The following is a 13721-nucleotide window of genomic DNA, read 5'->3' as shown; positions in this document are numbered from 1 at the left end:
CTTGCCCCAAGGGTTTGTGTTGAAAAGTCTGCTGTGATTCTGATGGGCTTTCCTTTGTATGTGATTTGTTTCTTTTCTCTTACCGCTTGTAGTATTTTGTTCTTCTGTTGGGTTTCTGGGATCTTGATTATTATATGTCTAGGTGTAGATTTTTTTTGATTGTAGCTAGTTGGGGTCCTATATGCCTCAGTTATCTGAATGTCAAATTCTTCCCCTCTGTCTGGGAAGTTTTCTGTCATTAATTCTGCAAACAGCTTTTTTAAATCATTTGTATTTTCTCCTGCTACTTCATGTATTCCGATCAGTCTTATGTTATTCTTCTTTGCATCATCTAGGAGTTGTTGGATCAATTTCTCATGATCTCTTACTGTTTTTAAGAGACCTCTCTTTTCATGGTCACTGACTGCAATCTTATCTTCTATATCTGAGAGCCTATCTTCGCATTCTTTTATTCTGTTGCGTACACTATCAATAGAGTGTTTAATCTCCTGGATCTGTGTTTGAATCTGTTTTATGGATTCCATTTCTTTCCTATGTTGGGCGTTTATTTTTTCCATTTCTTTCTTATGCTGGGCCTTCATGGCTTCTATCATGGTCCTGAGCTCATCTATTTTTTTTGTCAGCTTCTGCTCTTGAGTCTCGAATCACGACTTCCATTTTGCTCACTATCTCTGTGGTTATCTGGGAAATTACTCCTGTTTTGAATTTTTCTAGAGCCTGATTGATCTGTTTTGTTACTTCCTGAACAGACATTTCTTAGATGAAGAAATACATCTGGCCAATATATACAGCAAAAAATGTTGTACACCACTGGCCATTCAAGAAATCTCACTCCAGAAGGAATGGCTACCATCAAGAAATAAACGAATAACAAACAAATTCTGGATGCACTGTGGGGAAAAGGACCTTTCTTCATTGTTGGTAGGTGTAAACTGGTGCAAACACTATGGAAATCAGTATGGAGTTTCCTCAAAAAACTAAAAATGCAGATTTCATTTGACCTAGCTATTCCCCTTCTAGGGATCTACCCAAAAGAGTTAAAGACATCATACCACAATGGGGTATGTACACCTATGTCTACAGCAGCACAATTCTTAATGCCTAAATCTTGGAAACCACCCTAGTATCCATCAATGGATGAATGAAGAAAGAAAGTGTATTTATACACAATGGAGCACTACTCTGCCATAAAGAGGGGAACCTGAGTCATTTAGAGGCAAATGGATGCATGCACCTTGAGACAATAATGTTAAGTAAATCAGACACATAAGCTTAAATATCACAAGGTTTCTCTTATATGAGAAATTCAATAAAGTGCAAAATAAAAGACAAGTTACTATAATCCAGCATAGACAATGTATCTAAAAGTGCACTTTTATTTAGTATAATTCTCCTATGTGTTTTCTGTATCTTTTTGCCTGTTAATCTGTATGTATAATAATTTTATAAGGACTTGTAAATTCTGATACTGGCAAAAATTATTTTTAAAAAAGGGTGAGTAAAGGGGAATAAAAAAGAATTGACATGTGTTATGTACATGTACCAATTTCTTATAATGATAATAATTATTATGTACTGCAAATATATACTCTTAAAATTTTTTAAATATTTCATATTATATTTAACTATGGACATAAAATAATAAACATCTTCCAACATAGACAAAAATTCAAAAATAAATTATAACTATGCAATGAAAACAGAACATTAAAAGAAAAGAAAGCCTTTTTGTGGGCTCCCAAATAATTCCTCCTCTGTATTCAGTGACACAAAAGCATTTTTAGCTTTCAGGTTCTGACAAATCCTGCTGTAACAACAACTGCCTCCTTTCCCCGCCTCTCCTTTCTTAACTCTCCCACAACTCAAAAAATGAGATGGAGAACCTGGTATTTATCTTCTAGCACCATCAGCATTTTTCACCTCTCTGATTTCTATGTGGCTCTTTATTTGCTATTTTCAAGTTAACTTGCTGCAGCATCATAGAAACAATCAGACTCTGAGAAACAAGCCTCACATGTGGTTTCTCTTCATCAGACCTAAATGAGACTACATTAATTTGAAGATAACTGAGAGAGAGGAGTTAAGACTGTACAAGATACCGACAAAAGGTAAGGAAAATGAGAAGCTTCTAGAATGTTCAGAGACCTAAATACAGATCTTCAGGTATTGTTTAGTTGGAATTAGAGACTGTAAATATGTTATTAAATATTTTTTACAGAAATAAATCCTGCTTGGAAAACTGGATTTACATTTTAATGAAATCTACTGCAAAATTTCTTTTGGTAAATATTTCATAAGTTCAACATTTTCAGGTCTGTCCTGTGTGCAGGGTGTTCTAGGATCACAAGTTTGTGCACTGTCATAGCATTTTTCTACCAAAACCACTGCTACTGCAACAATGGAAACATAGTAGGTATACTTTTATTCTCTACAATATAAAAATTTGAGAGAACAGATCACAAACTGTATTGTATTTGTGGCTGGAGTGGGAAAAAAGTGTCAGAGGCACAATGATAGAATATTTATATAAAAGAAACAAATAGTGACCTTCATTTTGGGAAACAAATTATTTCTCTGTAAGTTTTCTATTCAGAAGAAAGCACTTTAAGTCCAATCTTCAACACTAAGCAAGTGCTAAGCTAACTAGATGTAAAGTCCTATTATTTACTATTGTTTTGCCTGTCTGTAACTTATCACTGCCAATGATATGATGAACAAGCTGTCTACGGGTCTGAATGACAAGGAAATTTATATGATGTATTAGATAATGAGAAGAAAAGGGTTATAATTAGTAAGTGGGACACAGACTGATCATATAAAGTTATTCAACCAAAGGAAGAATGAAAGAAAAAAAAGCAAGCAAGCAAACAGATCAGAGGGAGTATTATCAGCAAGCTCACTGCTTTAGAATGATAGGCTGCACATTGTTTGGGAGGCAGTAATTTAGCAAGCCAGTTAGAGTCTGAAATGCTAAAATCAGTTAAATTCGAAAACAGTTATTATAGAACTATAAAATATGTCCTTAAATGCAAGAAACTTTAATTTTTGTTCTATTTTGGTCTCATAATAAATTTGGAAAACAGAAATGGTATGACAATAGCAGATCCTAAGCACACTGATTTTTACAAATAAGTCTGACACTTAAGAACATCAAATCTCAGGGAAATCCTCCTGTAAAGGTGTAGAATTTACATTTCAAGACTATCAACAAAAATAGAAGCCACGGACACTATGGAAAAGGAGTGGGTGAAACAGTTCATGACGCTTTTAGATCCCCAGTGCAGCATTTTCTCCACTTCCCAGGGGAAACACAAAGGAGAAAGTTTGCAGTAGGAAGTATGGTGGTAAAGGGATGAATGGAGGAGGTGAAAGCAGGGTGAAGTAGGAAGAGATAAGAAAGATCGGGGCACTGCAGACCACAGGCTAGGTTCTTATCTGCAATGCCCTTATCTGGTAAAATAATGATGCCCAAGATGATAGCTGAGGTTTCTTTCAGCTCCAAGATTCTAAGAAAATAAATCAGTCTAAGGAAAAAGAGGAAAAAGAACAAGTTTCAAATGTCTTTAAATATCAATGGTCTTATGATATAAAAATAAAGTAAGAAATAGCAAAGATGTCATTATAAACCACTGCATACTTTCTGTGGTTCAGTTATTGTTCTAAGCCCTTAAAATGGGTCCATTTATCAAACCCTATGCCATAGGCACTAAGAGCCTCATTTTCCAGAATAGGATACTGAAAACCCAGAGTAATTACACAAAGCCAAGAACCAGCCAGACTGTTTGAATCAAGAGCCTATCCTACATTTGCAAAATACACACAAGTCTGACAGAACCACTCTGATATATCATTTGAAATTAATTCATTTAGACAAAAGAAGCTAGTATCACAGTATGTCAGAAATTGTCAAATTTTTTCCTCAAAGAAAGAAGTTGAGTACCACCAGATGGAATGGATAATGGTGCAACAAGAATAGGAAGATGGAAATAGGAAGCCCTTTTGTTTTTTAAAATACTGTCAGCCAGAGTTTGCTCTTTTTCCTACTTCTACATTTAAAAAAAAATTAACTCATTTTGGTATTCTTTCACATACAACTAATGATGTATCTATGCCTGGTATTCTGCAATTTTCTGTCAGTTCTTCTGAACTGTTCAAACACCTGGTTTTGTAGTAAAATGCTACATCCGGGTCAAGGAATGATTCTGATCTCAACTAAAAAGGATCACTCACATTCTCATAGCAAAAACAGTGGCTCAACTGGTCTTGTTTCAAGTACCAGGTACCCAAAGTGAAACAAGTGCTAACTTAGGTAAGGACTATACAATTGGATATGAACTAGAAATGGTGGAAAAATCAAGCGAGTACCTGATTTCCTTTCTCTTCTTTCCTTTCTCTTTGAACAATCCACTGGCTCATATGCCTGGCACCTGGTAGCTACTACATAAAAATGTGCTTATTAAGGCCATTTCTTGAATACTTACAACTTGTTTAGTACACACACACATACATTTTATATATATATCTATAATAAATTATTCTGAAGGGCATTTTAAATTGTAACCTATAAATCATTTTAATGGAAAACAATGTTATTTAACAAAATCTACAATGCTAATAAAATTTTCTATTAGATCCTATAGTTGGAATTTGAAATATCTTTACATTTTCAGCATATTTTGGGTTTTCCAAAGAACAAAGTGGACAACTCCTTTCTTTATGCCATAAAGCAGCCCCCATACACAACTAATTGGAAGAATGTCAGTCTCTGACCTTTTCTCCTGGGCTGCAGCATCCTCATCTGCTGTATGTGTGAGCACACATGCGTGTGCAAAGCAGGAGGGCTATTCTGCTGTGTTCCAGCTTTTACTCTAAGGATAAACTTTTTATTTACTTGTTTCTTTCTTCCCTTTAATACTGACTTTGTCTTCTTTCCCTAGCTTTTGACTCTCTACTGCACAGAAATTAGCTACAATTTGAACTGAGCACTAACAGAGTTAAAAATCAAGATCTTCCAGGACAGAGATAAGAGTAACATCATGGCCTCCCTGGGTTTGCAGCTCCTTGCTTTCATCCTGGCCATATGTGGGGTCTCTGGAGTGCTCACGGCCACTCTGCTGCCTAACTGGAAAGTGAATGTGCATGTGGGCTCCAACATCTTGACAGCCATTAGACAACTCCATGGGCTGTGGATGGACTGCACATGGTACAGCACTGGGATGTTCAGCTGCATGCTGAAAAACTCGATCTTGTCCCTCCCGCTCCACGTGCAGGCTGCCAGAGCCAGCATGGTCCTGGCATGTGTTCTGTCTGTCTTGGGGATCTGCATTTCCATCATAGGAATGAAATGCACTCACTTAGGAGGGGATCAAGAAACCAAGAGTCAGGCTTCCTTAGCTGGAGGAGTCTGTTTCATGTCCTCGGGGATCTCTGGCTTAATACCCACAGTGTGGTACACAAAGGAGATCATCGTAAAATTTCTGGATCTAACAGTTTCAGAAAGCAACAAATATGAGCCTGGAGGAGCTGTTTATATAGGATTCCTTTCAGCAACGTTGTTGTTTATCTCTGGCATTCTTTTCTGCATTTCCTATACTAAAAAGAATCCAGAAGTCTGGCTGTCCCTTCCCAAGCAGGAGCAGCCCTCTACTGCTCAGTTAGAAAACAGTTCTGCATACAACCTGAAGGATTATGTGTAAATAGGTATCAGATTTATTTTTTATTTCCTCTACGAAGAGTATAAAATACTTTAAAAACTACTAAGTAGTTTAAAATAGCAACAATCAAATACAATTACATATTCTAAGATTTATTTTTCCATGATTGCTTTCATGTTTTACTTAGAGGTTTACAACTGAAAGAAGTTCTCATTACATTAGTAAGACAATTGGCTGATAGCATTTTTTTTCCTTTGTAAGGTAACTTGTTGATACATTTTCTGGATTTTATAAAAGAACTTAACTGCCAAGTACAAAAGGTACCTTGGTCATCAAGAATGCTACCTATATTTACTATCTGGTGGCCAACACCTGAAGAACTTGCTTCTGCTTTAGAGCCACAAGAAATGAATGTGATGCTGGGAACAGAAGAATGGTCCTCTCCATTCAGGTGTTGCCCAAACCATCTATTCCAAGTCTTTACTGCCACTCTCACTTTCAAATTATGAAAGTACATACAGGCATGTACAGGAGCCAACATTAAAACCTAAGATGAGGCAGAATGAAAAAAAGCATAAATGCTGCAATACAAAGAAAAGCCAACCTAATCACAAACTAAAATCTCTAGGACTTTTAAAGCATTAAGTACAAGCCAAGTGATAAGAATACATGTTTGTTTTAAAATGGCCAAGAACTCAACTCTAGCTTCTAGCAAAACAATTCTCCAGATTCAGTTCATTTCTCCTGTAATAATTTGGATTTATTATTGTCCCACTTAATCTATAATACTATTCAAGTTATTATCTGAATGATAAAAGTTATCATAAATTGTCAATTTTCCCCCTTAAATTTGATTCAAGTCAACAAAAATATTGTGCTCTTATGAGTAGCATCAATTAGCTAATCAATGTGTAATATTTAAAGTATAAAGAATGCTTTTGAAATACAGGTTAAAAGAATCTGATATGTATTGAAACATCTTAATATTAGTTTATGATACACAATTCAAATATTATCTCATGATATGTATCTAAATATTTTAAGAAAATAAAAATGATTTTCTGTAAGAACAAAGAAAAAAATTGCATACTTGTTTCTAATTATTTGTTAATTTATGCTTAAGAACAACTTATAATACAATGGCAAAAGGAAAATGTATATTAATAACTCTGAAAGTAGGAAGATATTGTAAATAATTTGCAGTGTGCATACAAAAATAAATACTGAAGTATTTTACTTACACCTATTTTACTTAGTAGATCACCATTTTCCTCTGCATCAATATCATTACCTATTAAGGGGATAGCAAAAATGAAAAGGTACTATGTCATATGAAAACTAAGAAGGAAGTCATTTTAACATAAGTTTAAGTGATTGTTAAAAGTATGTACTCCTTTTGAGTGGTCAAAATATTATTTCCCAAACAAAAGAAAATGTCACATTGAAAATAAATGATTATTTTTAAGCAAATTAAATCGCTAGGACTGCTTTGACACCTCTGTGTTCTCTCACAGTGCTTAATGTGTCTATTTATATACAATCTATGCAGCCTAGAGTTCTACACTGTACAAAAAGTTCGCCTTATGCATTTTATGTAACACTACATTAAAAAAAAGTTTTAATTACCTCAAGAATGTTTTCTTAACAAGACAGAAGGATGTTTCAAACTCTCAGAAAAGCAGCCACTTTCTACAAAAATCAAGGCCCAATTTTATGAGGAATGAAAAGAGTGATGATGAAATAAATGGTGTGCAGCCCCACTATCCCCACCTGTGCTGCCTATTACTTCTCCACCCACAGTCCTCTTGCTTCAGCCCAGCTCCCATTCTCCTTTAGGGCTCACACGGGCCTCTTCTGTGATGTGATGTGAACCCTGATGCCCTCAAAGGTTTGTGGCCTCCATGTCTGCTCTCAGAAAATGCTCTATATGAATAGGATATGAGTTCACAAGTGGCTTTTCCCGGTAGGCTGGGAGACGAGATACTGTTTTTACCTTTGTTCCTCAGTGTCTTGTCACTACAAGTTCCACAGGCCAGGACTACGTGCCAGTCTTGGTCTAAATCCTCTGCATACACTGGCTGGCTTAAACCCCTCAACAACACTAACAGATGGGCATGATTCTCAGTAGCTGACAGAAATTGAAGCTGAGAGAGGTTAAGTTATTCACCTCACTTGTCCAAAGCTACCTAGTCAGTAAGTGAGGAGATGGATTTGGCCCAAGTAGACTGGGCTTCAGAATTAAACCACTTGTGTGCAAGCCCTAAGGGATGCATATTACACAGGACTCATGGAAAATCTTGGTTTGCTCATGTGAAAATGGGAATGAATATGGCACCATTTTACAGAGCTGGCATGAGAAAACAAACACTGGGCAGTTAGAGCACAAAAAGCATGCAGTGCCACTCTGATTCAAGACCCAATCCTGTGGTTTTCATAGAGGCTGAATGTAACCTCAGGGGACAAGTGGCAATGCCTGGAGATACTCTGGGTTGTCATAGATGAGGTACTGCCTAGTGTGAAGACAGCAGGGATACTGTTAAACTTACAATGTATAGACAAATCCTGCAATGAAGAATTATCTGGCCCCAAATATCAATAGTTATGAGGTAAAGAGAGTTTGGTCTAATTTACTGAATATATTTCAGTATTTTTCTTTGATTAAAAAGTTATCAAAATACCCAGGGATTTAGCTCAGCAGTTCGGTGGCCTGCCTTGCAAATGCAAGGACCCAAGTTCAATCCCCAGTACCAAAAACAACAACAACAACAACAACAAAACTTATCAAAATAAATGACAAAGCATCAAAATAACCACCTAAAATATCATGCTGATTTTTACATATGGAATGTGTATATATGTAAGGATATGCACACATGTACACACACACACACACACACACACACACACACACACACACACACACACACACACACGGCTATAGTTTGGATATGGTTTATCCCTAAAGCTCTCTAGTATGGAGAGTATTGTGAAAACAACCATTAAGATATGGGGACTAGTGGAAAGTAATTAGGTGTTGAGAATGGAATAATTCTAGTCTGACAGGAGGTAGTGTACACGAGGTATTATAAAGTAAGATACCCCTACTTTACCTTCTCTTCTGCACATAGTCGTTCCTCTTTCAGTTTATCTGCCTCGTTGTGAAGCTGCCAGGGAAGCGCTTGCCAGACAGCATGCTGTTTGAACTTTTCAGCAACCAGAACTGTGAGACAAATCATCCTTTCTTTTCTTTTGATTTTTCACTACATAGTTCAGACCTTCAGCTCCTAGAGATCCTGTTGCTTCAGCCTCCCAAGTGCTGAGATTACAGGTATGTGCCACCACACCCAGCTTGTGCTCATTTCACTTCCATATGTATGTATATATTATATATAATATATAGCACACCATTTGCAAAAATGCAACTTTTCCATATACGTGTGTGTGTGTGTGTGTGTGTGTGTGTGTGTGTGTGTGTAGTGCACCATTTGCATTTGCAATTTTTCTTCCTTCTTTGGATCTGTAATGCTGACTGCTTAGTATATTTTTGTTTGTTTGTTTGTTTTTGGTTATTTTGAGACAGGGTCTCACTATGTAGTTGAGACTTACCTGGAACTCACTATGTAGCCCAGGCTGGTCTCAAACTCACAGCGATCCTCCTGCCTCAGCCTCCCGAGTGCTGGGATTACAGGCGTGCACCACCATGGCCGGCTGCTAGTTAGGACTAGGACTACATCAGAACTGTAATGGTAAATTCTGTTTCTACTCAGTGTTTATCTAATTTTTAAGGATGACTCTGGTACTTCTCTATAAAATTGGTTTTTATTTTTATTTTGGACTTAACTAGGGGCAGCACTGTAGCACTGTGGCAAGGCATTTTGGACTTAACTAGTTCTAAAAAGAATTTGAGGCCAACAACAAGAAGATTGTAAGTATAAGTATAAAAACCACTAATAAGGATGGAAGACTAAAGTTTCAAAGACAGAGAAATGCTTCAAATGATCCTAACTGAAAGATGCTAAAGCAATTAAATGTGAAACTTCATTTAGAAATCCCAAGTGACCATGGCAGAGAAGACCACAAAAGTTTTTACTGCTCTGTCTATGAGTAGGAACCTTGATAATCTGCCCAAGCTCCATTTACTGGGCTGGTACCAGGCCCCAGTTACAGGGATATTGGGAATCACGGATCTGAAGTCACCTCTGCAGAGAGGCTGTACCACTGCTCCCAGTAGCAGCCAGCAGTGCAGGCTCATCTGGCATGAAGTCCACAGGGGAGCATCAACTCTGAGGGCCAATCTGTGCTCCAGAATGACCCTTTCCCACTGTGGACCTAGGTGACGGGTCTCCAGAAGCAAGTTTATTGCTTTGCTTTTCCCCTGCTTTCTCTCCTTCCTTTCTCCAGACAGCCCTTCTCAATACATCATTACAAAACCCCATCTCAATCTATGATTCTAGTAAGCCCCTTTAAACATAGAAGAATCATATTTCAACAGGAAAATATTAGCCTGTCCTCATGCCCAAATGATTCTCAAGTAGTAATATGCAACAGCATGGACAGCCTCAATATCTGATTTCAAAAACCACAAAGGCAAAAAAAAAAAGGCTAACTCTGGTGGAGATCCATCCACCCACCCACTGAATTCAAGACCATTTTACAGAGAGTTCAAGGCCTCGATGAGCTATGGCCAAGTTCATGTAGAATGCTCTAAAAGGTTGTCCTCAAAGGTCAGATGTAGATGCCCACGTCCCAACCTTTTCATTCATTATTTGTCATGAACACATCATCGATTCATCCAAAATTTATTGATTTACTTAAATCTGTACCATTTGGTAGGTAACTTGTTCTACACACTATAGCATACATCTAAACAGGTAAATCATATATAATATATATGTCTTGAAGATTATAATCCACACTATTTGTTTATAATACTACCATCGCAGCTACTTTCACTGACTGCCTCCATGTGCCTGATACTCACAGGGGGCACTTGGCACTATTATTGCTATTCTTTAACAGTCCTTCCAAGCTGCTATCACTGGCCCTTTCTGGATATGCTAAAGTCAGCCAACTGATTAGGTTCTCCTACCTAGGAGCACTGGAATTTCAGTAGGTCTAGCTGACTGTGAAGTCCACTGCCTCTCCCAGTGTAAATCAAAGAGAGCCTAGGATCATTCTTGTATCTAAGTGATTTTCCACTAGCCTACAGTCCAAAAGAATGGTAAGACCTGTGGGGTAGATGTCAACTTATGAAGTCTATTACTACAATTTATAAAACCAAAAGGGTTACAACAAATTGAGGACTAGCTAATAGCTCAGTATTTCTCAAGTTTGGGTAGTGAGCAGGCGAGCCTGTGCAGAATCCCAGAAACAGGTGGATCCAAGGAAAGTGGATTTTCAAAAAGTAGCTTGAGAAATGTAACAAACAAGTTTTATTCTGTCACAAAAACATTTTTAAGTGTGAATTTATATTCTAAAAGAAATTCTTTGCAATTGGTAAAATAATCAAACAATGAAATAAAAAACAAAAAAATTTCTAACTTAGGGTATACATTCTATATATTCTAGTAGTTTAAGGAACACCTAAGCAGACTAATTAGTCTAATTCTAAGAATCTAAGAAGCCTTTATGTAGATAGAAAAGTATTTGAGGTTCAAATTTTAGGGAAAAAGTAGTGAAGTTCATCAGAATAAACTCTGGAGAGAATTAAGAATCAGTTAGAAAGCCAAGCGTGGTGGCGCATGCCTGTAATCCCAGCACTCAGGAGACTGAGGCAGGAGGATCGCTGTGAGTTCAAGACCAGCCTAGGCTACATAGTGAGTTCTATCTAGGTCAGTCTCAACTACATAATGAGACCCTGTCTCAAAAGACAAACAAACAAAAGAATCAGTTAGAAAAGGACAGTAGGAATTCCATGTCAGTAAAAGTTCTGCCATTAATGCTTGATTGAGTAGGCTAATTGAAAGACCAATACACAGAAGGGATAGCAAATTCTTACAGAAAAATATCCTTATGTGGGTATAAATAAGCCAGTCATACCACAAAAGAAATTCTTCACATCTAATTTTAAGAGTTCTGTTTAAAAATAAATAATGAATATTAATAAATTTCTACGGAACATTAATTCCCTCTCTTAATTCCTCCAAGAATGTGCCTGCACATCTATGGTTGTGTCTATCACTTTCTCTTCTTGCATTCAGAAAGTTTAGCCAAAGGGACTATTGGCCAATAGTAAGCATCCTACAACTCATCTTCGTAAGAACTCTTCCCTTTCTTTTAATCTGAGGAAATTTTTAAAATTTGCTCAATGCAACCATCAAATATTTTCAAGTGTTACTAGGGTATTTCTAATTTTTCTAATATAGTAAAACTAGTTCAGAGCAAAGGAAAATTCTTTAAGAACTAAAATTTAATCATTTGATTTGTTTTCTTTTAACAATACATTCTCCTTCTTGATAACTGCTTTGTTAGATTACAAATAAATATCCTGAATGTACCATTTATAACACAATGAAAGCATAAGAAGAAAATTGCTATGGATATATTTAATTTGACAAAAAAGAAAAATATCCTTAAATAAAAAGAGAATTAAACAAATAGCTAGTTTTCTAAAATAATATTTTCTTGAGCTTTAATCTTAGAGAATATGTTAGGTACCATACCCCAAATCAAAGATAAAGCTGATAATAATTTCTAAACATGATAAAATACCTTCAACTACATAAGTAAAACCAAGAGAAACTTTTTGCTTAATATTTTAACACAAAAAATTTGGATAGACTAAAGATTCTGGAGTATAGCAACAACAAAACCTTTAAGTCAAGATCTTGGTTTCTGGTGTCATAGGTCCAGTACCATTCAAAAGGCTTTATGTAGACAGATATGCATGACAAAAAGAAAGCAAACTGTATGGTCACCTTTTTTTCCCCTCATTATAACAGCCAGCTATTATAGGAGAGAAAGTTCTTGAAAGCATAAATATGTTAAGATTGATGATGACCTGTAAGATAACACTCATCAAATTATGTCTACAATATAATTATTTTGGGAGAAGTCATTTATAATGTCTTTGAAACCTTGAGATACTGAAGGGAGGTAGTACTGCGAGTGAGTTTCCTGAGGCTATTTTAGAAAAGCTGACAAGTCTGTAAAAGAAGTGGAAGATAAATGAATTTCTACAGTCACCTGAAAGCTCAGCTAACTGGGGAGGACAAAACGGCAGAGAAGTGTTAAGATGGTAGCAAAGATGGTAAAGATGTTTGAGATGCTCTAAGACACACAACAGACTCAACATTACTAGTGGGAGGCCTCATTCCAAACCTATTAGATACAATCACATAATACAGTTTTTTCATGTTATTTATGAAGGGAAAATTATGTAAAGGAAACTTGAATTTGGGAGTTTTAGCTACCAATGAAAGATTTCTACTTTTTATCAGGCTCTGAACTCCCCGAAGACAGATTCAGGATCTGAGAAAGCGCCTCCCTCCATGCTGCACATCCAGCCCAGCACTTTTCAAGAAGTAAGCATGCAATTCAGTGAAGAAATAGATGACTTTTTATAGTACATAACCCGTAATAAATCAACAAGCAATGCTTTTGCTAAAATAGACAAAAGCTTCTTTTATTTGGCATACAGGAACTTCGTTTTTGCAATTAAAAGTTACTCATGTAAGCAGCATTTATTTTAACACTGCCAAAAATGTGTTTAAAAAACTTAATAAATAACATTCGGGTGTGGTAGCACATGCCTGTAATCTCAGCACTTGGGAGTCTGAAGCAGGAGGATTACTGTAAGCTCAAGGTGAACCTCAGTAAATAGTTCAGTGCCAGCCTGAACTACAAAGGGGGACCTTGCCTCAAAAAACCAAAATTGACAACAACAACAATAAATTGATACAACTTTAGTTAGAATTCTCTAACAGGCCGGGTGTGGTGGCACATGCCTGTAATCGCAGCACTCAGGAGGCTGAGGCAGGAGGATCGCTGTGAGTTCGAGACCAGCCTGGGCTACACAGTGAGTTCCAGGTCAGTCTCCACTACACAGTGAGACCCTATCTCAAAAGA

The 13721-nt window shown here is 36.7% G+C and overlaps 2 protein-coding genes across 2 annotated transcripts in view; one reads left to right on the top strand and one right to left on the bottom strand.

The window, feature by feature from the left end:
* The window catches only part of Tfb1m (transcription factor B1, mitochondrial), a 57978-nt gene that overhangs the window by 16382 nt on the left and 27875 nt on the right, over nucleotides 1–13721 (bottom strand). The window lies entirely within an intron of this gene.
* Nucleotides 1755–5770, top strand: Cldn20 (claudin 20). Its single transcript, XM_010625201.2, has 2 exons — nucleotides 1755–2108; nucleotides 4938–5770. Exon 2 carries the CDS (start codon nucleotides 5037–5039, stop codon nucleotides 5694–5696), a length of 660 nt encoding a protein of 219 aa, XP_010623503.1. The 5' UTR covers nucleotides 1755–2108; nucleotides 4938–5036; the 3' UTR covers nucleotides 5697–5770.

This window comes from Fukomys damarensis, unplaced genomic scaffold (genome assembly GCF_012274545.1).
Source record: "Fukomys damarensis isolate Sample0158 unplaced genomic scaffold, DMR_v1.0_HiC HiC_scaffold_14, whole genome shotgun sequence".
NCBI classification, from domain to species: Eukaryota; Metazoa; Chordata; class Mammalia; order Rodentia; family Bathyergidae; genus Fukomys; species Fukomys damarensis.
This window is presented reverse-complemented; position numbering and strand designations above follow the sequence as displayed.